Below are 26,392 nucleotides of genomic sequence, written 5' to 3' on the forward strand. Positions count from 1 at the left end.
GCCCTCCTCTCCATCCCATCAGGCCTGCTGCTTTGACACCTCCTTCCTTTACCTTAACCCGAGCCTTGTACTGGCCTCAAAGATCTCTCTCAGAGGTAACTATCTACTTCTTTCTATCCCTGACGAGACTCTAGACTCCTGCAGGACAGAAACCATACCAAGAACCATGCTCGGCACAGCTCAGCTACACTCAGCTCAGCAGGAGCCGTGGGTGCTTGGTAAATGTTTGTTGAATGGCTGATTGCATGTCACTCTAACAGAATGTGACCCAAACAAAAGCACAGTCGTTTCATGGTAGTGGTTGGATGCTGTGACTTTCATCTCACCAAGCTCTGTGGATTGATTATCCAGTACCAAAAACCCAAAAAGGAAGTTAGAGCCAGGTCACTGGCTTAGCAGGAGAGGGACTGCCAAAAATGCCACTGTCCCTTAGGCTCCAGGGAGGGACATCCTTCACTAAGTCCTTCGTGAGGATGGTGACTGAGGACAGCATCCCTTTTCCTCTCCCAGCACCCTTGGGGAGTGGCATTCTCCCCACACTTCAAGGTCTGGTGTCAATGCTGCTTCCTCCCAGAAGCCCTCCAGGAGGCACAGAGCAGGTCCTCAGCAGAGTTTTGTTTTTTCCTTCTTACTCTTTTCCTCAAGCGGATATCTACTATGCCTCTTCTGGCTCTGGCACCTCCCTTGGAAACTCCCCAGCCTCCTCTAGCCTGCATTCTGGTGGGTTCGTCAGGCAAGGCATCCAATCCACCCTGGCCAAGATGGGCACGGGACCCTCGCTTGACCCACGAGACTCCCTCCTGGGAACTTGAATCTTGACTCGAGGACAGAGATCTTTGAAGCCGATTCATCCTGGGCCCGGAGAGCGTGGCCCTTGTTCCTGCTGCCTGAACTCTGAAGCTGCCTTGTCCTGTTCTTTCTGAGGCCTGTGTTTTAGGTTGTCCTTTTTTTTTTCCTCCAAAGATAACCACCTCCTCGCAACAGGTCTCGTGTACTTGAAGTTACCAAGACTCACATTCTGTCACTGATAATTGTGCTCCTTGCTGGCAAGCCGTGTCCTCATCTCACGCAGGTTGGCATCCCCCCCATTGTTCTTTACATCTGTTTCTTGGCACTCTAGCCTATCTAAAATTTAGGTCAGTATTTATTGAGTGCCATCTGTATGCCAATGACCATGCCAGGGACTTTTATATATGTGTCATCTGGTCTCTCCCTCCCTGAGCCCCTGCGATGAGAGCTTTTCATGCTCATTTCACATACAACAAAGCTGAAGTTCAGAGAGGCTAAGGCATTTCCTTGAGGGCATACAGCGAGTTACGTATATGTACTTGTGTCCACCCGGGTCTAAAACCAGTTCATGTGCCCGTTGCAGAGACCTGCAGTGTAGCAAAGAGAAACAAGGGTGGATTTGGGGAAACAGGACCCTCTGGCTGGAGTCTTGACTGCTTCCTGCCAAATTCACTTGCCAGAGTCTCCCTCTCCAGCCTGAGCTCACCATGAGCAGGGACCACATCTCTTCCTGTGATCTTAGCATCGGGCATCCTTTCTTTCCAAAGGAAAGGCAACTTCCTCCATCTCTCTTGGGCACTAGCATAACTGAGGATCTCTTTTCTCTCTCTAACAATTTAGGTGGGACCAGCACAGCCTGGGGGCCGGGCGGTGGTGAGAGGGGTACTTAATTTTCCTGGACTCGGTTTCTCCATCTGCAAAATGGAGGCTATAAAACGCCTGTGTCAGCCTTTGACTATGAGGATCAAACAAGATGATGGGTGTGAATGAGTCTGGTAAGCTGGAAAGTCCCGCACAAATGCCCATTGTCACGATCAGCATGACCTGCCCTGTGAGACTCGTTACCAAAGAGCTCAGCTGACCTTGGGGGCAGAGCCGGAGAGCCCAGGTCCCCTGGTCAAGCCCTCTCAGGCCAGTTTTCTTCACTCCCCCAACATTCCTGAGAGATAAGACTGCAGGCAAGAATGCCATAAAGGCTCATTGTACACCAGGAGCCCGGTCAGTCTGCAGCCCGGCGTGGGCGGCTGTGGGAGACCTTTATCATGGTCACACAAGCCCCTCCTCTTTTGTGTTAGGGACATTCTTGAGTTGAACTAGACCAGGCCTGGGACCCGCGAAGGGCTAGCACCTGCCATTAAATAGCCACCCAGGGAAAGGGCCCCAAGGGTGGGAAAACAGTGGGTCTCTGGGCCGAGAGCCCTTGACTTCCTTCTGGATCCCACGAGACCCACCCTGGGATGTCGCTGACCAGCACCAGTGCTCCTGATGGTGTAACTCCACAGCCGCGACTCAGCCCAAACAACAGGTTTGAAGGGATTCCAGAGCCACACCTGCATTCTCTGAGCCTCCTCTGCTGGACCACGTGCTGGGCACTGGCATCAGAAGGCAGGGAAAAGGACTAGTGACCCCTAATGCATTCACGGGGTCCTCACTCTGGACTGAGTATCAAGGCTTCTGCTCCATGTGCCACCGCGAGGCTCTTGCCTAGCTTCCCAGTGGTTCCGCCTCCTTAGAGGACCGTGCGGTCTTGGGATTTGAGGATGGCTTGCAACTCAGGCAGGTAGCACCTTGGGCAGCCGCCCAGGGGAGAGTGCCAGGGAGTGACCCCAAAGGGCAGAGGACATTGAGGCTCTGGGTCCACAGGTTCAAGGAACACTAAGGAGGTGACATTGACCGGTCATGGTAACACCTTTCTAAGAAGCAGTTTGGCAAGCGATGCAAGGAGACAAAAGCCATTGGTTCCCTTCCTCCCGGTTATTCTATCTCCAGGTTTATCTCAAAGCCAAGATCAGGGACACAGGCAAAGATTTAGGTACAAGCATGCTCCACTCAGTGTTGTTTATAACAGGAAAAAATGAGCATCAGCTTAGACTGGTTATGGTGCATCCTTGCAACGGAGTACTATATAGACAGTTTGTAAAATTTCTTTGAAAATAAGATGTAACGCTTATGGTTCTGAATGAAATGAGAGGAAGCGGGCGGTAAAGCTGTTGGTGTGGAACGAAACTGGAAAAGCGTGCTGTGGAAAAGACGTCAGAGGAGAGGAGTAGCTCACCGGGCATGATGTCATTTTTTACAAAGTTCAAGAACAGGTAGTCCAAGACATCAGACCCGTGGTCGCCCGAGCCAGGGGGTCAGGGCAATTGATGGGAAGGGCAAGCAGAGATTTGGGGAGTGTGGTTAGTGTTCTTTATTTTGATTGTGGTGGAAATTACACAGGTGTGCGTGTCCATCAAAACTCGCTGAACGTGCAGTGTCTGTGGAACATCAGGGCAGTTTCTCAAAAATTAAACATAGAATTCCCCTGTGATCCGGAAATCCCACTTTTAGTGAGATATCCCCTGGAAAGACTGAAAACAGGGACTCAAGCCAGTATCTACACACCCTTGTTTGTAGCAGAGTCATCCACAGTAGCCAAAGATGGAAACACCCCGAATATCCATCCTCGGGTGAACAGATAAAGAAAATATGCTCTCCGTGTGGGAAAAATATCATTTTGGTCTTAAAAAGGAGTAAAATTCTGATTATAATACAACATGGACGAATCTTGAAAAATTACGCCAAGTAAAACAAGCCAGACCTAAAGGACCAACATTGTATGATTCCATTTATATGAGGCACCAAAATCAATGAGACAGAAATTAGAATGGTGAGTGCCAGCTTCCGGGGAGACGGGAGAGCGGGGAGTTAGTGTTTAATGGGGACAGGGTTTGGGAGGATGAAAAAGTTCTGGAGATGGGTGGTGGGGAGGGTCACACAAGAACATAAAGGTACTTCCTGCCACTGAACTGTATGCTTAAAAATGGTTGAAATGGTAAATTCTGTTATGTATATTTTACCACAAAATTTTTTTTTATTTAAAAAATTTTATTTATTTATTTAACAGACAGAGATCACAAGTAGGCAGAGAGGCAGGCAAGCAGGGTCCCGGCTAAGCAGAGAGCCTGATGTGGGGCTCGATCCCAGGACCCTGGGATCATGACCTGAGCCAAAGGCAGAGGATTTAACCCACTGAGCCACCCAGGCGCCCCTTGACTACAAATTTAAAACAAATAAACACAGAGGTCAGAAAAATCGGCTATGTGTGTAATGTGATCTTAATTTTATTTCTTAAATGTGTATGCTCACAGAAAAAAGACTAGAAGGAATCTAGGAAAAGGTTCATTGTCATCCTCTCTGGGTCTTTCCTGTGTTGAGCAGATAGAACTTTTATATGGAAAAAGTGTGACTTTTACACAAAAGATGTTCTTGTACAAATGAGCATTTGTCGGGCATGGGTGAGAACACACTCGTGCCCTTGTTTGAAGCACACCCAAGCCCACACCTCTCCCGCGGTGCTGTTTAAATATTGTTGGCAGCACGGGTCATCCTAATGAGGGACGCAGAACAGGGTCCACTGTAGTTTAAAAGAAAAAAAAGGATTCTTAGATAATTTAAAGTTCAAGTCCACTCTGTGACTGTCTGAGACAGACTTCTCACCTTGGCATGGAGGCTGCTTTTGAGATCTGGGTCCTGATACAAGTATCCAGTCCTGGGCAAGAGCTCTGCTGACCGCCCCCCACACACAGTGTCCTCACCCACCATCGGTATATCCCACCACCCAGCCTCAGCCCTCCGCAGAGCCCTCGTCTCTATCTTGGGCTTCTCTTACTTCTCGTTTCTTCTTGTCTGCCTCCCTCAAACGGATCGTGAACTTCATGAGGGGAGGAATCCAGCCTGGCCCTCTCGCTACTGTATCCCCAAGACCTAGAACAGTGTCCGATACAAAGCAGGTGCTTGATAAACATCCTTTGGATGACTGAACCAGCTGGTCACTGTGCGTTCAATGCTGACTCTGTACCCGGGACTTTACAAACATGATCTTAGGAGATCCTCAAGCATTCCTGGTTTTACCAATGAGGATCCTGAGTCACGGAGAGCTTCTGCGGCTTGCCCAAGGCCACACAGCAAGCGACTGACAGTGCATGAATTCGGGTCCTGATCTGTCAACCCTCTGCTCTTTCCCTCTACTCCACTGCAGATCATCTACGACAACAGGTCAGAGGGAGGGTCAAGGGACCCTGGACAGGGAATCAGGAGCCCACAGTCTCCTCGCATCTTGACTGTGATGGGCTGGTGACCAAGGGCAACATTTCCCATTCATTCATTCATTTATTCCTGTGTGGTCTTGGGCAAGTCACTGAACTTCTCTGGGCTACACTCCACATCTGTAAATGAGGATAACAGCACCTACCTCCTCTGATGATCATGGAATTACATGAATTGATACAGGTCAGGTGTTCCGGACAAGGCCTGGATGTCATTCGTCAATGGTTTCAGTTCAGGAAGACACCCCCCAATCCCATGCATTTAAGCAGAACCCTTTTGGCTTCAAGAGACAGAAACAAACAATTGTCTTAAGAGCAGAAGGAATGACTCAACCAGGGCCTCAACACTATCAGGTCCCTCCTTTCCCCTCCCTTCTCCTTTGCTCTCTCTCTCTTCCCTTTCCCTCCTCATCTCTCCCCTCTGCTTCTCTCTGACTGGTGGGTCCATTCTCTCAGTCCAGCTGTCTAGACCGTGGCAGAACCACAGTCACCCTGGACAGGGAATCAGCTCTGGACACCCCACCCTTTTTCCACGCCCCCATAGGAAGTAGTCATGCCCACCAGCCCATTTAGAGACTCCCACGGAAGTCATCTGATTGGCTCGGCTTAGTCACAAATCCTTGCCCAGACCAATTATGTGCCGGGGGCGTGGGATACAAGGAATGGCCCACCCTGGGCCACCTGTTCACTACTGGGCCTTGGGGTCTGGAAAGCACACTACATGACCGGGAAGTCTAACTAACCTGCTCACCTTGACCTAAAGAGAAGACAGAGCTATTAACCAATCCGTTCCAGGTTTCCAAGCTGAACCAGTACCCATGGTAGGGGATCATGGAGGGCCAAAGGGCCCCAGATCACCCACACTGAGCCCCTGAGGACAGTGGTCTGCCTGGCCAGGCCAGCTTCCCTATGGGGCACAGAGGATGGAGATGGCCAGGAGAAAGTGGGCAGCTGGATTCCCTCCCCAAAGCCTGGAGCCAGATAGGGAAGCTCCGAAGGCAGGGCATCTGAGCCAAGCCTTGAGTCTGGGTCTGCCGAACACATGGGTGGGAAGGGCATTGGGAGAAGAGGGAAGGGAGTGGGCCGTGGCTCAGAGGTGTGAGGCAGCATGGAGTGGAGAGGAAACATGGACGTCTACCAGCAGAGGGTTGAGGAGGAACAGATCCACGGGGCCCCACCTCCCGGGTCTTAGGTGAACTTTGTCCTGTAGGCAGACAGGAGTGGAGAAGTCAGGTTGGCCTTTGGAAAGCTGATTCCAGCAAGCCTGGTGTGATGAGTTTGAGCCTCTGTGGAGTCATTCCGGTGAGAGCTGGTGTTGTCTCAACAAAGCCGGGGGCTGAAGGGACGGAGAGGAGAGGCACGAATGCAGAGCTGACAGGACTTGATGTGGGTGGTGAGGAGAGAAGCATGGCGTGCCACTCCAGAGGCAGGGGGACCTGAGGGGACGTGACCCAGGCAGAGGTGCTTGAGGGAGTGGCAGATCTGTGAGGCTGGGCCTCCGTTTCCCCATCTGTAAAATGAGGAGTGTGGCCTGGGCCACCCCTAGGATTCACTGGCATGGGATGTGGGCGTGCAGGTGAGTCATGTGACCCCTCGCTTTCCACTTCTCCTCAAGCCCTTCCCAAAAGTGAGGTCCCGCTATCCTACACGGGGAAAAATTCTTTTGCTCCTGTTAGAAAGATGAGAGAGCTTCAAATTGGGTGGTACTGGGGCCTGGGTGGCTCAGTGGGTTAAAGCCTCTGCCTTCGGCTCAAGTCATGATCCCAGGGTCCTGGGGTCCAGCCCCGCATCAGGCTCTCTGCTCGGCAGGGAGCCTGCTTCACTTCCTCTCTCTCTGCCTGCCTCTCTGCCTACTTGTGATCTCTGTCTGTCAAATAAATTAAAAAAAAAATCTTAAAAAAAAACAATTGGGTGGTACTTAAAATCAGCCCCATGAATTTGGGGCTGTTACAAGAAACCCAACTTGTGGGGCCCACAGTCACGGGAGGATTGCAAAGGAGATTCCCCTCGAAGGTCTAAAGAAGTGTGCGACATGGGGGCACCTGGATGGTTCAGTCGGTGAAGCCTTCGGCTCTTGATTTCAGCTCAGGTCATGATCTCGGGTGGTGAGATCGAGCCCTGTATCAGGCTCTGTGCTGGGCATGGAGCCTGCTTAAGATTCTCTCTCTCCCTCTCCTGCTGCCCCTCCCCCCTTTCCCTTTATTAAAAAAAATGTGCAACATGATGCAGGATTATTATGAAACCCCATTTTTAATAAGAAAGGACAACAAAGCCTCTAACGTCTTGGAATGACACTTTATGCTTGCAGAGAACATTATTTTCTCAAAGAGTTTTCACAACTGTTATTAATCGAGAGACTTCTTGAGGAAATTTTCTTTTTAAAGTAAGGTATTCTTTCTGTGAGGACTGGGGTCAGCAGGAACACCCAGGGGGCAGAGACTGCGGGTGTGCTGGAAGGAAGCCTCTTCTGCCTTCTTTCTTCCTGGGACTTCTACAAGGTGTCACCAGGGGGAGCCAAAGGGCCCCAGAGGACCGCGGTCCTGCCAGCCTGCCCAGCTTCCCCACAGGGCAGAGAGGATGGGATGGCAGGGAGGGCGCGGGCAGCTGGATTCACTCCCCCAAACCCCATCACATAGCCAAAGAATCTTTAACCACTCCCCGGAGTGATGCAAATTCTTGATTAAGTGGAGTCTGTCTTGTTTCTTTGTTCCTTCCTTCAACAATCATTTCTTAGGCCCCGGGGCGGGGCGGGGGGGGGGGTAGGCGCTATGGCCCCAGATGCAGATGGGGTGTGAGCCCCGCCTTCAGAAACCCCCAGTTTGGGAAGAGGCAGACGGGAAACCCAAGGTGAGTCCGACTCTGAGGGGCAGCCCCCAGATGTGTGGGAGCCCAGGGGAGGCCCTACGCCTGGCGAGGGGACAGGATGAAGGCGTGTGCGGAGAAGGGGTGAGCTTTGTGAAGGAAAACATGAAGGGCTCCCGGCAGAGGCAAAGGTTCAGGGGTGTAAGAGCAGGATGTGTGTGGCGCCCTCCTCCCCCGTGGTTGCACGAGGCTGGGACGGCTGCCAGAGCCTTGTTAGCCGCACGGAGCATTGAGGGCTTGCTTGGAAGGTGATAGGGAGCTATGGAGTGTTCCCTCCCAAAGTGGCTGTCAGGTTCATCCCTGGGTCTCTCCTCTCCTAGTTCAGTTTCCAGAGGCTCCGAGATGCCCCTAGCCGGCGTCCCACCAGCCAGGTCCACCTCACAAATGCCATCTCTGTGGGCAGCTTTCCCCCATGTCACTAGCACTCAGGCGCAGGGCTTTACAGTTGGCAAGGGACTTCGAGAACACTCACTTCTCGGTCCCCACCTTCTTCAGTGGACCTTGGAACATTCTCTTGACCACCAGGAAAGTCTTCTCATACTTTGTAGCCAACTCTAGGGTCTAGGATGCTTCCCTAACCACCCCAGGAGCAGAAGTAAGCACCTGTCTCTCTGTTGCTGTCTTTATCCCTTTTGTGGGGACTTCTATCCCCACAAAGTATCTTCTCCATCCCCGTCCCTGCTCCCGAGTTCCTCTGCACAGACCGCAGTCTCCTGGAAGGAACCACCTTTTGTCCATCTTCTCACCTTGCAGGAGGCAGGCTAGAGACAAGAACTTGGGATGGGTGAGAGCTGCCCTCAGATTGTAGGGGTCACAATTTGAAAAGATTGTGCATCCATTCCCTCCTTGATCTAGGGGGACAGAGCCTGCTGCTGTCAAGCTTGGAAGGCACCTAGGCATTGTTTATGGTCAGTTAAAGCTCCCAAAAAGGACCTACCTCGTCAAACTCACATTGCTTTGCCCTTGTCACTGATGCACAAGACAATGTGTGTTTCTAAGGGCGCTTTCTCCCCCCCAGAACATAAAACCACACAATTGGGAGGAGGACAAAATAAAGCCTATAAAGATAAGGGGGTCTTCCCAAATTAAACCACCAGCTAGGACTGACCATGCGGAGGGAAAGTCTTAGAGGAGGCAGAGAGAAGCACCTCTCTCCCATCCTGGACAGCCACAGCTGGCCCTGTCTGGTCCCCCCATGTTCGGGACCCTTTGCCTCAGCCACCAGGCCACTGCTATGAGTTATTTGTGATAGGAAGTCAGGTTGGGAGTAAGGGTGTCTGGATGCAGAGGAACTTTCCAGAAGAGCAGGGATTGTCTACAGAAGGCCGTGTGAGTGTGTGTCCGTGCATATGTGTGTGTGAGAGAGAGAGAACGTGTGTCTGTATGCCTGAGGATGTGTGTTGGGAGGGGTGTGTGTGTGTGTGTGTGCGCGCGCGCGCGTGTGTGTTGGGGGCAGGGAAGGGAGCTGGTACGGAAAGGAAAGCTAGGCGCAGACCCAGGCGGGCAGAGTGGACAAAAAGAGGAAAGTCTTGTCTTTGAGTGGGGCCTGGAGAGCAGAAGAAAAAGGGAGCTCTTATTGGTGGTTGTCAAGGAGATGGGCCTTGGGGTTTGCTGAACTTTCTTCCCTTAACGCGTCCTGCCTGGGGCTGAGAGGGGCTATTTATTTCCAGCTGTGCCTCCTGGGGGGCGGGGGGGGGGGTCTGGGTTCAGGCCCAAAGGCCGGCAAGTGTCAGGTGTAGATCCCAGAGCAGGCCAAAGCAGTGTTTGGGTGGAAGGACAGTGATGTTTCTCCAGCCCGCAGCTCGTCACCTGCCTGCCCCTGGGCTGTCATTGCAGAGGCCCCCGACCCTGAATACTCAGAGCATCCAACTTGGCTGGCTAGGGGGTCAGCCCGCAGGCGGGGTGCACCATGGGCGGGGACTGCCTGCAAAGTGGCATTGTCCTTCGGGGAACTTTCTGGATGCGGATCCTGCGGCTGTCCTATGACAAGCACACTGACGAGCCATTGTCCTTTGGGGAGTGGTAAAAAGTTTGTTTTGAAAGTCGATTTTTAATGGAACCTCATGATTTCTTTCCCTTCGGGCTCATTCACCGCTGCAGTGCCCCCGCTGGGCGCACAGTAGGTTCTCAATAAACACCACCCCGCTGGGTGAGCGCACAATTCTGCTTTCAGCATTCCCATCTCTTACTCTACCTCTGAGGGCCGCAGGGCAGGCCCCCGCCTCTCCCTAGAATGTGCGTGCTGGGGAGGTGGGAGTGCTGCCCCCGGAGGGGTTGGTCACCCTCGGCGACTTCGACACGGCGGCGTGGGGGTAGGGGCCGGGGAAGGGAGCAGTCTCCGAGCGAGCCCGAGCCCGACGGAGAATGTGCACCCCGCGGCCACCGGAGCGGGTCCCGGCCCCCACCCCACAACCTGCCGCCAGCTGCGACGGGAGGGGGCGCCCCCGACGCCCGCGCCCGCCCCACCCCCCGCGGCCCGGCGGCCGGCGCCCATTGGTCGGCCGCGCGCAGAGCCCCGCCCCCGGCAGCCGCGGGCCAATGAGCGCACGGCTGTCAGCTCGTCAGCCGCGCCGGCTCGGTGGCCGGGAGCCCGAGCGGTGGCCGAGGAGCCAGCAGCCAGGAGCGCTCGCCGAGCGGCCGGTCGCAGGGGTCCCCGCGCCCCGCACGCCCGCACGCCCGGCCGGCACGGCCAGGCTCGCAGTGAGCATGGGCGCCGCGGCCGTGCGCTGGCACTTGTGCGTGCTGCTCGCCCTGGGCGCGCGCGGGCGGCTGGCGGGGGGCAGCGGGCTCCCAGGTAAGCCCCGAGCGGCCGGGCGGCGGGCGCGGGGCGGCGGCGGGGTCCCGGGTGGGCCCCCGCCCCGCGCCGTCCAGGGGGCTGCGGCCCGTGCGGTCCCGCGCTGCGCCCCGCCTCTTTGCAAAGTAACTTCTGGGGCCGACGCCGGGCGCCCCCTCCCCGAAGCCCGGCGGCCCGGCGGGGGGGGGGGGGCTCCGGGAACCCGGCGGGGCCGCAGCAGGGGCGGGACGGGCTGGGCCCCGGGGGAGGGAGTGCGGGGGCGGGAGGAAGAAAGAAAGCGCGACGACCGGCGGAGGGGAGCCCCGGCGCTCGGAGCGCAGGCGAGAGGGATTGGGGACCCCGGAGCCCGACGGGCGCTCCCCCAGGGAAGAGGGGCGTCGTGCGGGCGGAGGGAGGCCCAGGGGGAGACGGAGAGGAGGGGAGCGGGGGGAAAGGGCTGACCTAGAGAGAAAGGGGGTGGGGGAGGCGGTGGATCGGGGCACGGACGAACAGAAAAAGAGGCACGGAGGGAACACACAAAAGGACACAGAAAGAATCCCAGAGAAAGACAGACGCGGAGAGTGGGGAGGAGACCAGAAGACCGGAGGGGAAGGAGGAAACCCAAGGGAGAGAGAAGGAGGCAAATGGGCCGCTGGAAGGAAAAAGACAGATAAAGGGAGATGGGAGGCGCGGACGAAGGGATGGGAAGGGAGAGAGAGGAGCAGAGGTGGAGGCTGAGGGACAGCAGAGAAAGAGGCGAGAAGGCTTGGGGGTGGGGGATAGGGAGGGAGCCAGACGGACGGATGGGAAAGACAGAAGTGGACATGGCTGGGAAGGGATGGGCAGACAGACAGTCAGACGGGACTGGAGGGGCAGAGGGACTGACACGGAGCGAAGGAGATGGATGGGAACCAGAGGGAGGGGAGACAGAGCTTGGACCCAGGGGAAGAGGCCCAGGAGAGGGAGACAAGAGGCACTGAAGGAAGAAACGGGATCATCCCGGATCCCAAGCATTCAGGGCATGGTTTGGGGAGGGCAGAAGAGGCTAGCAGCGCAGGGGAGGGGAACAGGATTTCACAGGAGCTCCCTGCACCCTCTCCCTCCCCTCCCACTCTCTTGGTTGTCTGCAAGGGGTGCTCCCACAAAGCCGAAAGCACAGTGTCTCCTCCCACAGTGTGCTTCCGAGGAGTTTCCTCCCTCTCTCCTTGAGGGGTGGGCGCGTACCCTGCCTGCTTCTGCTGTCCTTGGCTTTCTCTAGACACCCTCCTCCCAACTACCATGCTGGGCTCCCCGAAGTCTGTTTGGTGGCATAGGAATCTATTCCTGGGAGTCGCACCCTGAGGATGCCAGGCAGTTTAAACTCCTCCCGCAGCTGGAGCCCCTGGAGGCTGGGCCCTGCCGCCCTCAGCCCCCACCGTGTCTGTGGGTGTCTCTCTCAGACTTTAGGATCCTTTGCCCTTGTTTGGCTATTTTCACGTGTGCCTCTCTCTACCTCTCTGTCCCTCCTCTATGTGACCCACCTCCCTGAAAGCCTTGTGCTGTGACACAAACCAGTCAAAGCAAGCAGCGGGAGGCCACGGAAGGGTTGGGCTGCCCTCTGGAGGGAGTCCTCAGCCCTGGGCAGGGAGCAAGGTCAGACCAGGGGAACAAATGGCCTTGGCTCCACTCCTTCTCCCCAGCCTCCACCTAAAGACATGTTTAGAAGATGTGTGGGGAGGTGTCTCGCCCCCCCCCCCCCCCGCCAAGTTCCGTGGCTAACGTTCATCCATTTCCCTTCCCACGAGGATACCTGCCTAGGTCAGAGATTAGGGATACGGGGCAAAAGGGACTCCAGAACCCCAGGCAGTTTCCCTCCCCTCATTCCTGTGCACTGACCCTTGGGATGTGCATCTGTGGCCCGTTTTCCCTGCGGCTCCTGTCTCAGAAGTGGCCCTCGGCCTCCCCACTGGAAGGATGCAGACTGGCCCTCCCTGGCCTCTGGCTTCCTGCTCTGGAGGCCATGCTCAGCCTGCATGAGGGTCCTTGTGTTGTCACGTCCCCAGAAGGGAATGTTCTGCTGGTCTGACATTCCCGCTGGTCCCTAACCATTTGGTGGCTGGCTCTGGCCCATTCCTGGCTCCTGTTCCACCTTCCTTGGGGCAGCTGTAGAGGATGGGCTGCGACCTGAGCAGATACGACCACCCTGAAAAGTGGCACCACCTGCTGTGTGTGCGTGTGTGTGTGTGTGTGTGCGTGTGTGTGTGTGTGTGTGTGCGTGCGTGTGCGTGACTGTGTAGGGAACTTTTGCTCTTAGGCTTCTTGTTGATGCCTCTCTTCCTTTGGGGGAGGCTGCAGCCCTTAGAGACTTAGAGAGGAGCTTTGTTCTTTTAGAGAGACCCCCCACAGATGTAGAACCCCGATGCCAGCCAGGGGAGTAATTCAGATTGGACAGTCTTGAGAACCAGACAGTTTAGGGGCAGGCTGGGGTCAGGAAGAGAGGAGGTCTCTCCAGCACATCCCCAGCCTTGCCCTTGGGTGGCTACCTTAGGAGTAGCTGCTGAGGTTTCCCTGTGCTGCCCTTCTGGGCCCTTCTATCTGTCATCCATCTGTATTTTATTCGTGGCTAGCTGGAAGTAACACAGCCCATAGAAAGCTCCAGATCTGAGCTCCAGTCTCTGCCCCTCATGAGCTACTGACCTACAACAGACCTCTCTGGGCCTCAGTCTTCTCATCTGTAGCCCGGCCTATAACTCAAATTCTTCCGGCTATGCTATCCTGTGTCCCGAGGGTCCTTTTCCCTGTTTGAGCTCTGTGCTGTGTGTGTGTGAGAGAGAGAGAGAGTGAGAGGGATGGGCAGAGTGAGAGAGAGATAGACAGAAACACAGGATCTATCTTGCTCTACTTCGGCCAACAGCTATTTTAGACCGAAGGTGTAAATGTGTGAGTTAGGGTGGGAGGTGGGGAGTGCCAGGAGCCCTCAAAACCTAGACTGAACTTGAGTTGGGAACTTGGGATCTGAGAGCCAGGTCCTAGGTGTCTAAGGTGGAGAGGAGAGAGGATGGGGAGGTCAGAACCACAGGTGAGCTGGGTCAGCCCTGCTGAGGGTCTGGCTCTGTGGTTGGCCGCTGCAGTCAGGCCTGGAAACTGGGTGAAGAATCCTCGATTTCCACAGCCTTGGGGCCGAGCTGGGTGAGATCACCCACCCTGGGCCTCCTGGCTTGGCCGCTGCTCCAGGCTCCATTCTAGCCTTGGTTTCCCGCCCCCCCCCCCCCCGCCCCCACTGTAACCCAAAGGGGATAGATTTAAATTCCTCCAAGGCCCTTCTGGCTCTGAATTCTAGAATCAGGAGACTGGAGGAGGGATGGTGCTTGTGGGGAGAGCGAGGCACACGGAGAGGCTTTCCTGGCGGTGCTCCTAAGCCTCGGTTTTTGTCATCTCTCCCGCGGGAGGAATGGATGTACTTGATAGGACCGTCATGAAAATTAAATGGGAGGCCACATTCAGGTGGCTCTGTGTCCGGGACAGAGTAGCTGCCCCCAAAATGCTACCAGTCACCACTCGTCACGCCGGGTTGTCGTGTGATGGCTATTACTGTTAATTACCCCAACGATCAATGGAAGGTGGGGGGCAAAAGGGGCTCCCTGCTCCCCAGCCATCACCGCCTGCCCCCCCGCAACGGACCACATCTCACCAGTTGTTTCCCCCACCCACCCCAGGGCCAGCCGACGTGGACGAGTGCTCGGAGGGCACAGATGACTGCCACATCGATGCCATCTGCCAGAACACGCCCAAGTCCTACAAATGTCTCTGCAAGCCGGGCTACAAAGGGGAAGGCAGGCAGTGTGAAGGTGAGCCCAGTCTGGCCCTCCTGGCCAGACCCCAGGGCCGCCACAGCCGCCGTATGTGGCCGATGCCCGCTGGCAGCGCAGGCCTCACTTGGCCGTGGGAGGGAGCCGGGGGCTTCTTGGGAAGCTGAGCTGCTTCCCTGGAGGGAGGAATCTGGAGTCGCGGGGTACTTGACTCACCCGGGAATTGAAACTTTTGTTCTATTTTAAATGAGATGAAGTGTTGACTGGTACGTTCATCCTTCTTATCTCTGACTGGATATGTGTGGGGTAAAGGCCTGGGGTAACCCTTCCCCCAGGTCCCTAACTTCGAAACCACCCACCCCACCCTGTGTCTGTAGCTTCCCCAAAGGACCTGCTTAGTAGCCAGCCACAGGTTTCGTGGGCTGGCTCAAGTACAAGAGCTTGGGCAAAGACATACATCTGTGCCGTGTCTGTCTGTCTGTCTGTCTGTCCAGCCTTTCTTCCCTGCACCTGGGATTTGGGTTTGACTATCTGGTGCTGGAAACTCCCTCCCTGGCAAGCTGAAAGTCAGAGAGAGAGGAGCAGCCTTGGCTGTCCTTGAAAGCAGGACGCCCCAGACTGGATGGAACTCAGGGGAGCATCTGTCAGGGAGGGGCTGTGTGGCCATTCTGTGTTGTTCTGGGGAAGCCCATCATCACGGAGCTGGAAGCTGCTCTCTCCGTGTCCCGCACGCATAGCCGGCTGAGAATCGTTGCTCCGAATCTTCCCTGTCTGTCCCCACTTTGCAGATGAGGAAAGCTGAGGCCCCGAGAGAAACAAGCCCCCAGGTCCCACAGGGCACGGCAAGTACTGAACCCCAGGACCCTGGACTCCCCCTCCTTGGCTCCCTAGCTTCTCGTTTGCTTCTCCCCATGCCCTGCCAGCTTACTTTCCCAAAGCACGAAATTCGTATTAGGAAAACGACCCGTGAGAGTATGATGGGGTCCCATTCCTTCTCTTTAAAGCTTTGCAGGAGCTGGAGCTTTGTGGGAGATGCAGATACGCCTCCTTGGAACACTGACATGATTCATCCATCTCACTTGCTGGGTGTCTCTTAGAGCTGAATACTGGGCAGTTGGCAATGGTCTGCATCGTGCCTGGTTTGGCCACATCTCTGGCCTTGATTGGGGCCCAGAAGACTGAGTGGGGAGCTGGCGCATACCCACAGACCTCTGGAAGGAGGCCTGGCTGGAGTCAGATAGACCAGGTCATGAGCAAAGACCCTGCTGGCAGGCCCTGGAGGTTCCAAGTGGCACATGTGAGGCTCTAATGTGACCATTTTCTGGCTCTCTGCTCCCTGCTCCAGGCCCAGGGCTCTGGCAAGGGAGGGCCGAGGGCAGTCCTCTATCTCTGCTTGGTTAAGCCACTGACCCAGCCTGTTCCTTCTCCAGCCCAGCTCCTTAGGGTCCCTTCCTGCTGTCCCCAGACCTGGAAGCCCACACTTTTTCTTCTGCTTATTTCCCTGACTTCCTCCAGAGTCCAGCTTTAGCTCACCACTCTGCCTGAGCCCAGGCTGGGGGTTAGACTCGCTGGCTCAGGGTAAGAATGAGAGAGGAAGAGGCTTGTGAATGTGCCTCTGGAAATGCCAGGGGCCTCCATGTCTTGCTAGTCTGGCTCTGGCTTCTGCCCCTCACTTCCTGAAACCCCAAATGGCCCTCATGTCCTGGCCACCAACCCACACACCACGCCGCTCCATGTTTCTGAGCCTCAGCACAGGTCTTCCCCTGACCAGGAGCTCCTTTTCTACCATTTGTGTCCTGGCCAATTCCTAATCAGACTTTAGATTTGCCTCCTCTGGGAAGCCTTCCTTGATACCTCTGCTTCTACACAGTTACACACACACACACACACACACACACAGCCACAGTAAGTGCTTTTCTCCATCATAGCACCTTTTTTTTTTTTTTTTAAGATTTATTTCTTTCTTTGGGGGAAGAAGAAGGAGTGAGAATATCAAGCAGACTCCATGCTGAGCACAGAGCGGTACACACAAGTCGGTACGCGATCTCATGACCCCGAGATTATGACCTGAGCTGAAACCAAGAGTCAGACAATTAACCAACTGCGCCACCCCATGCCCCCTCAGAGCACTTCTGCCTTTGGATATAATTATGTGTCTTGTTCTCGCGCTGAACAGTGAGCCCACTTGAGGGCTGGCGATGGGCTCAGCATTGAGGTCTACCACACAGCACCTGTCCAACTTAGGCTCACAGTGAGCCCCCAGACTGCCTTTCAGGCTTGTCCCCATCTTCCCCACTCTGAGGGGCAGAGCCAGGCATGAGCATGGGTGTGCAGAAAAGGTTTAGTCTGAGTTGGCTCTCTTTTGCCCAGACTAGAGTTCCTGGGAGGTGAGGAGCCACATAGATCGAAACTGCCCACGGAAGGGCTGTGCGGTCAGCAGGGAAGGGGGTGTTCTGGGGCCATGGGAGGACTCGCTGTCGTCACAGTGTCCTCTCCACGCTGTCTAATGGCAGAGGAAAGCAAGAACGGGCCCGGCCTCTGGGTGGGAATTGGGGTTGCAGCCCACCTCCGACGTGAAAGTCTAGGTGGTTGTTTGCCCCCCCGAGCCTCGGTTTCTCCTTTGGTTGTATGGCCCCAAAATAGCCCTCACCGTAAGCCTTCCTGAAGATGGAATGAAATGCCAGGCGGTGAACCCCAGGCCTGCCCGTCACGGTGCCCGGCTCGCGATAGGCACTCAGAGCGGAGTATGCGCTCGGTCCACAGATGACGGTGCCGTTGCTGTCTCTGTCACCCTCTCTGTCTTCTGTTCTCACCACCTCTCGCTGTGGCTGCGGCTGGGAGAGGTGGTGTGAACAGACGCGTTTAACGATGGCGTCAATGGTGAAGACCTTTGAAAATGGTTCCGCGCAGCTCACCTCGGGCGATAATGACAGCGCGACCCGGCCCTTCTCCTCGAAGGGCTCTGGATCTGGGTCAGGCTGCGTGAGCTGAAATTACACATCTGTAGAAATTCTTCATCAACAGGGTCCTATGGGTGGTAAGTAAGTCGGTACCTGTGGAGTCGCCCTGTTAGCGGTATGGAGACTGGGGTGCCCGGGGGCAGCGGGGGGGCCTCAATTGTTAAGCATCTGCCTACGGGTCAGGTCATGACCCCAGGGTCCTGGGATCGAGCCCCACATTGGGCTCCCTGCTGAGCAGGGAGCCTGCTTCTCCCTCTGCCCCACTCACTACTCATGTTCTCTCTCGCTCTCTCTCTCTGAAATAAAGTATAAAATAAAATCTTTAAAAAAAGAAAAGTATGGAGACTAGTGGTCAAGAACTAAGAGGACACCATTTGGCCACTCACTCCCTATACCTTCTGTGAGGGTTTCTGGGAACCTGAGTGGACACTTTTCCACTGGCATTGAGGTTTTTCTCACCCGTAAGGACAGGCATCAGTCGGAATTAATGGAGCCCACTGGAGTGTTCCCCCATGGGCCATCAGATCTCCCACCAGCTCCCCCAGGAGGACCACGCAGAGATTTCTGGAGGCTTTGAAATCTGGAGGGGCTGGCAGGTCACGTGCAGTGGTAGCCCGAGGGAGCTTGGAGGTCGTCCAGATGTTCATTCACCTCCTTCGTTTACGGATGGGAAAATGGAGGCCTGAGGAGGTGGGGATCTTGTCTGAGTTGGGACCAGAGCCCAGGTCTGGTAGGCCCCGTTCTCATACTGCTGCCTGTGGCTCTCTGCTCTGGGAAGTGGGATAGATGGTCAGTAGGCCATTGGGCACAGTGATCAAAGCATGGACTCTGGACCCAGATGTCTTGGGTTCACATCCTGCCCGTGTAGACCGCACAGGTTACTCGACTCCATTTGTTTATATAGTAGAGGTAACAATAATATCTACTTCACAGAGATAGTGTGAGAATTAGGTGGGGTAACGTGCATAAAGCGTTTGAACATAGCCTGGTACTTAGGACACACTGTGTGAGCTTTACCTGCTGTTCCTGTGATGGTGGTGGTCATGGTGGTGGTGACAATGGTGATGATGATGATGGTGTTGGTGGTGATGATGATGATGGTGATGATGATGGTGATGGTGGTGTTGATGGTGGTGATGGTGATGTTGGTGGTGTTGATGCTGGTGTTGGTGGTGATGATGATGGTGATGGTGATGATGGTGGTGGCAATGATGGTGGTGATGATGATGGTGATTGTGGTGATGGTGGTGATGATGATGATGGTAATGATGATGGTGATGATGGTGATGATGATGATGATGGTGATGGTGATGATGGTGGTGATGGTGGTGATGGTGATGATGACGATGATGATGGTGATAATGATGGTGGCGATGATGGTGGTGGTGATGATGGTGATGGTGGCGATGATGGTGATGGTGGCGATGATGGTGGTGGTGATGATGGTGATGATGATGATGATGATGGTGATGATGGTGGCGATGATGGTGGTGGTGATGATGGTGATGATGGTGATGATGGTGATGATGGTGATGATGATGGTGGCGATGATGGTGGTGGTGATGATGGTGATGATGATGGTGATGATGGTGATGATGGTGGTGGTGGTGATGATGGTGGTGGTGGTGGTGATGATGGTGGTGGTGATGATGGTGATGATGGTGATTATGGTGATGATGGTGATGATGGTGATGATGATGGTGGTGATGATGATGGTGATGATGGTGATGATGGTGGTGATGATGGTGATGATGGTGGTGGTGGTGATGATGGTGGTGGTGATGATGGTGATGATGATGATGGTGATGATGGTGATGATGATGATGATGATGGTGATGATGATGGTGGCGATGATGGTGGTGGTGATGATGGTGATGATGATGGTGGTGATGATGATGGTGATGATGGTGATGATGATGGTGGTGATGATGATGGTGATGATGGTGGTAGTGGCGATGATGGTGGTGGTGGCGATGATGGTGGTGGTGATGATGATGATGATGTTGATGGTGGTGATGATGATGGTGATGATGGTGATGATGATGATGGTGGTGATGGTGGTGATGATGATGATGGCGATGTTGAGGATGAGAACGAGGATGTTGGCGACTTTGTTGGTGATGACAGTGGTAATAATGATGGTGGTGATGCTGATCATGGCAATGATGGTGATATTGATCGTTGTCATCGTGTTGATGTTGATGCTCATGATAATGTTGGTCATAATGTTGTTCATTAGATGAAAAGGGGTAAAACTTAGTCTTTTTCCAACAGCTGCAGGGATCTAAAATGGCTGGGAAATGGGAATGGGGTGTTCTGGCTGATGGACTATTCGGATAAACCATATGCATATGTCCATATCCCCATAGAGATGTACAGACACGTTGGCCATTCACAAATGACCATTCACCAAGAATGCACGATAAAAATGACAAGTGACAGAAGGCCTTCCTTTGCTCCACGAAACCTACTGCTGGGCTGGCAAACAGGCTGCCCCATTCTGCCAGAGCAGACACCAGTAATCGATCACAGCCCCCTCCAGGCAGCAATTTCCACCTTAGAGGAAACCCATTTCCCTCTCAGGCCCTTTCATCCCAGGTGCTGAGCCGGTGTGGGGCTGTGCAGAGGCTGGGGTTGGAGTCTTGGGGGAGTGAGCACCCCATCCCACAAATCTGATAGACTTTGCCATTCACTGTGATAAGCACAGAGGACAGATTATCCACAAAGTGTGCTCAGAGACCATGGCTTCCACGAGCTCACTAGTTCTTCACGGGAAATGGACCCAGGTTATGGGAACCCCTGCGAGGGGCCAGCTGAGCCTTTCATACCCTTAACTGCTTCACCCTGAAGCTGCTGCTGGCTATGAAAACCCCTTCAGCAAAGCCAGCAGCTTAGGGAGCCTGACCCCCTCCCCAAGTCCAAGGACAGTTTCTCATCACTGTTTCAAGGCCATTTTGCTACGTGGCCAGTGCATGTGTGATGATGACCAGGCTTCCACACAGGGGGCTTGCCGTTGCCAGGCTGAGGTGCCTCGAAGGGTTCCAAAAGGCTCCAGGCAAGGCTGAGGAAAAAATCCGTGTTTTTTTGATCATTTGTATCTTGAAAGAACCCGAAGTAACTCCAGGTACACTCATGGATGTGGTTAGAAGGGACTGGAAGGGGTGTCCAGGGGAGCCCCCATGCTCTAAAGATGACCAGCGCTCTCTGTCACCCCCCCGTCCCACATACCCCTTCACTTGTGTCCATACATCTCTGCATTTATGTTTCCCTGTGTCTCCTCCTGCAATGTGGGCTCTGCAAGGACAGCGTCTGTGACATGTTCTGCTCCATCCCCCGGAAGCCAGTGCTGGGCCTGGCCCAGAATTTGGAAAGCAGCTGTTGAGCGAAAGGGTAGAGGGTGAGTTTCAGCAGTTACTTCTCCCAGGAAGACTTCCATGCTGCCCATGTTAGCTGTGAGCATCCCTTCTTCAGAGTGCCTGTGACACTGGGTTGCAGTGACCCACGTGACTTCGTTTACGGCTGGGTCCAGAACAAGCATCAGTGGATAGTGAGTGATCATTGTAAATCCCAGGGACACCAGGAAAAGTCTCGCAGAGCCTCCAGATTCTGGAGGGTTTTATAGGTGAGGAAGCTAAGGCCTGACAAGGGAAGGGGTTAGTGTGAGGACATCTGGTGTAGGCCAGTAGCAGAGTGTGGTTGGGGTACTTGGACCCAGGGAGGTCGGTCTCTGGCCAGATCACCCCGCTGAGAAGCTGCAGGGCCTAGACCCAACCCTAGGCACCCATGGGGTCCTGGCCATGGCGTAGGTCCGCAGCAGCCTGTCTGAACAAAGTGGGAAGCGTTCCTTAGCTCTGGAGTCAGAAGAGACTGCAGAGCCCATTTCCTTTATTCATATCGCTCCCTTGCTGCCACCAGCTCATCTGAGCCAGGCTCTGTGAACGCGAGTGGCTCAAAGCACACCACCCATCCATGTAGCTGAGAGAGGACATTCCTCAGGCTGAGCCCAGCACTCAGCTAATGCCTTTGAGCTGCTGTCATTCTCAGCCTTTACCTCCCCGACCACACCACAGCATCACACATTTTTCGATTCCTCAAACTTGCCAGCTCCTTCCTACCGCAGGACCTTTGCACATTCTATTTCCCTGCCTCTTTTCAATAAGCTAAGCCTATGCATCCCCCAGCTCACCATACCCCTATGTTGGCCTCCTGGTCTGAATTAGTCAGGCCTGTTTTTGCTCCTTCGGCTGAGGGGGCAGGCCAGGGGCAAGGAGGGGGCATTTCATCCCTTTTAAATGCTTCAACTCATTTAACCTTAATTGCTTTGTTTTCATAGATATTTGCTAAGGAAAAGGACCAAATTATAGCTTGAATTGGGTCTTACTAATCTTAATTAAAAGCTCTCGTTTATAATCAGGACCAGGCCCCAAACGAGGAGCAAACCGCCCTCAAACGGCTTGTTTAAATAACTAAGACCCTCTTGATAATCACTGTTTAGTCTGAACCGGCAGTGCACATCACCCCTTCTATGTGTACTTAATTTTTTAGACTTATTTATTCAAGTCATTTATTCCACTTGCAAGTTCCAACTCGGGCCTTTTCCAGAATGCTATAATTAAAACTCTTGGGGGAAATAACCTTTTGTTTTGGCCACAGAATATCAAATGTATTATTATTTTCCCCCTTTTTTATGCAAAGGGGAAAAAATGACAACCTGTGGGCATCGGAGATCACAAAATTAGCGTGTATGTAATGAGTGTAAATAGCCACTTCCTGAATTTTATATCCCCACCGCCTCCTTGTCAGTTACTGAAGTCAGGTAGATTACAGGGCATGGTATTAGGCATTTTAACAAAACTCCTAATAACAAACCTGGTGATCTGTTTAGTTTAAGATCAGAAACTTAAAAAAAAAACAACCCACAAAAAACTTGAAACCAATTGGCCTTTTTAGGGAATAACCTCTACGACCTTATTAAGTCACTTTCCTCATCATTATTGCACACTTTATTGAAACTCCAGATAAAAATCTGCTTTTTGGGAGGCCAGGAAAGGCAGTAGGAGGTGGGCTGCGGGGGTGGGGGCGAGGAGGGGAAATTCTTCTTCAAGTCTTAAAACATGCAATTATACATGCTAACGTGTGAGCCCCACTGAAGATGAAAGCCCTCTAGTCCAGCACACCAGCAGGCAGGAAGAAGTCAAATGTGATTTAAAATTCCAAGTTGCTGTCAGCTAGCAATTAGATGGCATTGCTTCCAAGGGGGCCCAGTTCTGCTGCAGAGATTGGGCTTGGAATTTTCCTTTTCAGAAGGAGAAATGAAAATGTCATGCCACTGGTGTTTAAGCATTGGAGGCAAGTTCGCCTCCCGAGCCTCAGTGTACCCATCTGTAAAATGCATCCGTTGGGTTAGATTCAGCTTAGCATTGAGAATGTTCCCTGAGCACCTACTCTGTGCCAGGCTTGGTGCCAAGGCCAAGACATGTTTTCCTAAACTCGCTGGTCCATGGGAGAGTCGGGACTGGGAAAGACGTGAACATAAGCCAGTGTTGGAAGTGCAGCCGTGAGAATGCAGACCAGACTGGGGGCAGAGAAGAGAGAGCACAGATCTCTGCCTTGGGAGGGAAGAAACTGGAGAGGCTCCCTGGAGAGGCGTTGGTCAGGAAAGCAGACGCTCCTTCCAGCTCTGATGGTCCGGGAAGCCATCTGCAGATGGATGCAGAGGGCTTTTTTGGGCTCGGCTGATCATTAAGTCCAGTGAGTGACTGAACCTTCCAGAGGCCTGGTTCCTGATCCAGCTGGTCAGAACAATGGCACCTGCCTGGTAGGGTGCATTTGAGCAGAGGTGGGAGGAGAAGGGAGCGTGTGTGGAAGGCAGACCAGGGCCTGCGTGCGGTTTTTTCCTTTTCCTCTAAATCCCTATTTCTCCTAGGGTTAGAGGGTCTCTCCCCTGCCCCCACCCCTGCAGGCCCAGCCTCTGCCCCTTCCTCTGGGCTCTCTCTCCTCCTCTTTGGCCGCTTCTTATTACAGTGGCTGTATTTGTTTTTCCATCTGAGGAATGCTAACCAGAAAAAACCATTATTTCTAAGAAAATAAACTACGGGCCTGTCGGCCTTTGGGATGCTACTGAAAGGGATGGCAGTCTTCCCCCAAGGCCTTGAGACAAAGAGGGCCAGAGGGCTTGTGTGTGCGGGCAAGGTCATGGGGCCTCAGAGGCGCTCCAAGGGGGTCCTCCAGATGGGCCGGGGCTGCAGTCCTGGGAGGAGAGAGTTTAAGAGCGCAGCCAGCCAGCCAGCTTGGACTCTGGCCTGACTAATAACAGCTCTGGTATCGATCACTCCCCACTCCCTTCCAGGGCTCTGGGATGTACTCCTTTCTCCGGGAACCACCCTCCTCCTGTTTGGACCTCCTGCCCCTTGTCCCAGGGGGAGTAGAGCTAGGCGTAGGTCTGGAAAGAATTGGGTGCAAGCCTGGTGTGACCTGGGGGAGGGTGTCTGTGGGCCTCTTGGGCCCGAGCAGTCTGACTGCAGAGTTCAGGGCCAGAGCTAGGAGATCACAGGTCCCTTTGGCCCCCCACGACCCCACTCCCTGGTGGGCACCTCCTTCTTCAGCATCCTCCTTGCCATGATGGTGCCTAATGCTGGCTTAGTCTCTGGGGGTGGCAGATGGACTCAGGCTGGACTGTTAGTCTCCTGTTCCTTCCCACTGGCAGCCCCGTAGATAGGCCTGGGCCTGGCTGATGTGTTGGCAGAGGAAACTCTTCTTAGATGAATTTGTCTGCGTCTGGGTCATGGTCCCCCATCAGGCTGGCAGCTCCTTGTGGCCAGGGTCTGACCTGGGGTTGGGGGGCCAGCCCGGAGAAAGTGTTGGTACAGGAGGGAAGAAGGCAGGGAGGCGGCTTGATCCTCAGCAAGAACTGGGGGCCCTGACTTCCCGGGTCACGGAGACAGGGAAAGTCTCCAGAGGACTGTGTCAAGGCTAGGAGGGCAGAGTCTGGAACCAGCCTGCCCGAGCTCCAGTGTCGGCTTCGCCTCTTACTAGCTGGGTGATCTCTGAGCTCTCCGAGGGTCAGTTTCTTTTGCTGTGATAAGGGAACTTCAACCGTCTTGCTTGGGCTGTGGTGAGGGGTAAAGGCATTTGCAGCTGAGCTGGTGTCTGGCGGGGAGTTGCCACTGCTTTGCCGTGTGTCAGAGAGAAACTGCACGGGGCGTTTGGAGAGAGAAAGAAGGATGCCGACTGTGCCGGGCCAGCTCAGGTCGGCCTGAGGCCTGAGCCCTGAGCCCTGAGCCTACGGGACGGCCCCAGAGGGTCAAGCCTTGGGTTCAAGTTGCCGTCTGCCCCTGACTTGCTGATAAGTTTAGAGCCTCAGTGCCCCTCTCTGGGCTCGGTTTCTCCTTATAAAATCCGGCAGGGGCATCGGAGAAGCTCTTGGGGGTACCGGCTTACCCATTCTGAGTGGCGGCTCAGGCTTTCCAGCAGCTACGTGTGTCTGAGTGTCCTCCTGTTGCGTTCACAGGTGGTTGGGCCTGGGCAGCAGCCCCTCGGAGCTTGCAGTTTGGGGGGGCTTGGTGGGGCTTGGTGGTTTGGGCTTCTCCCCTGCTTTTTGCTAAGGGGACGGGAGAACAGCCATGCCTGTAATTGGCAGAGGGGAGGGTTGGTGGCCTCAACTCTGAGTCGGCAGCCTGGGGGACACCTCCTCACTTCCATCTAGAACATTCTGACAGATCAGCTTTCCTTTAACCAGATTGCTTTGAGGTCCTTGAGGCTTGATGTCAGAGTCTGGGAACAGCCCCCCCAGCGAAAGGTTCCAGGCCTTTTTGAGGGAGAAAGGGAATAATCAACTGGTCCTTGTCCTTTGGTTTGGTGGGAAGATTCCACCTGGGGCTTGAGAGCCACATACCCACATGAGACCACACCAGGCAGGTGCATTTGAGGCCGATTCAGAATAAGCATCCTGTGTTGCCCTGCGGCCGGGCACAGCGCCAGGGACCCAGCCAGTGCAGCAGATAGCACTGATGGCATTAAGTTGTTAAAACTGTAAACATCTGGGGCGCCTGGGTGGCTCAGTTGGTGAAGCGGCCGACTCTTGATTTTTGGCTCAGTTCATGATCTCGGGGTCGAGACTGAGCCCCATGTCAGGCTCCGCACTGGGTGTGGAGCCTGCTTAATATTCTTTCTCTCTCCCTCTCCCACCCCCTGCTTGTGCACACTCATGCTCTTTTTCTCTAAAAAAAAAAAATATATATATATATATATATATATAGTAACAACCTTATTGAGATATAATTCACGTATCATGCAATTCACTCATTGAAAGTGTACAGTTCAGTGACTTCTAGTACCTTTGCAGAGCTGTGTCTCCATCACCACAGTCAATTTTAGAAACTTTTTATTATCCCAAAAAGAAACCTGTACCCTTCACCGTCGCTCCCCAGCTCCCCAGCCCAAGAAAACTACTCATCTATTTTCTGTCTAGACAGATTTGCTCTTTCTGGAGATGTCATATAAATGGAATCTTTCAATATGTGGTCCTTTGTGACTAAGACAGCATTAACTTGGAAGTCCGGTGTCCTGACCCCCTTTCTGGTTCCACCTGTCTTGGCTGTGTGATCTCAGGCAGGAGAGGTAACCTGTCTGGGTCTTGGTCTCCCTTGCCACGAAATAAAGATGCCGGTATGTACTTCTCAGGGTGGTCATGGGCGAGGGGCCGGCATACCGTCTACATGCCGGGGGAGGGGGTCGGTCGACGGAGGTTCATTCATTTGTTCAGTGTGGAGTAAACTCTAGTTGAGCACATTCTGCTCCTTCTAAAGCTCACACTGAACAGAACACAGTTCTTGCCCCTGTGGAACTCACAGCCCCAAAAGACAGGTACACGGCAAGCAAGAGTAATGTTGGGGCCCATTCATGGGGCTCTGG

General features: G+C 54.1%; 1 protein-coding gene across 2 annotated transcripts in view; it reads left to right on the forward strand.

Annotated features, from left to right (window-relative positions):
- Nucleotides 1–10,566: 10,566 nt before the first annotated feature.
- The window catches only part of SCUBE1 (signal peptide, CUB domain and EGF like domain containing 1), a 138,824-nt gene continuing 122,998 nt past the window's right edge, over nt 10,567–26,392 (forward strand). For both annotated transcript variants that reach the window (XM_046013125.1, XM_046013126.1), the window contains exons 1-2: nt 10,567–10,752; nt 14,427–14,558. In XM_046013125.1, coding sequence (XP_045869081.1) covers nt 10,665–10,752; nt 14,427–14,558 — 220 coding nt within the window. In that variant the 5' untranslated portion in view covers nt 10,567–10,664. The remainder of the gene's footprint in view (nt 10,753–14,426; nt 14,559–26,392) is intronic.

The sequence above is a fragment of the Meles meles genome, chromosome 7 (genome assembly GCF_922984935.1).
Source record: "Meles meles chromosome 7, mMelMel3.1 paternal haplotype, whole genome shotgun sequence".
Taxonomy (NCBI): Eukaryota; Metazoa; Chordata; class Mammalia; order Carnivora; family Mustelidae; genus Meles; species Meles meles.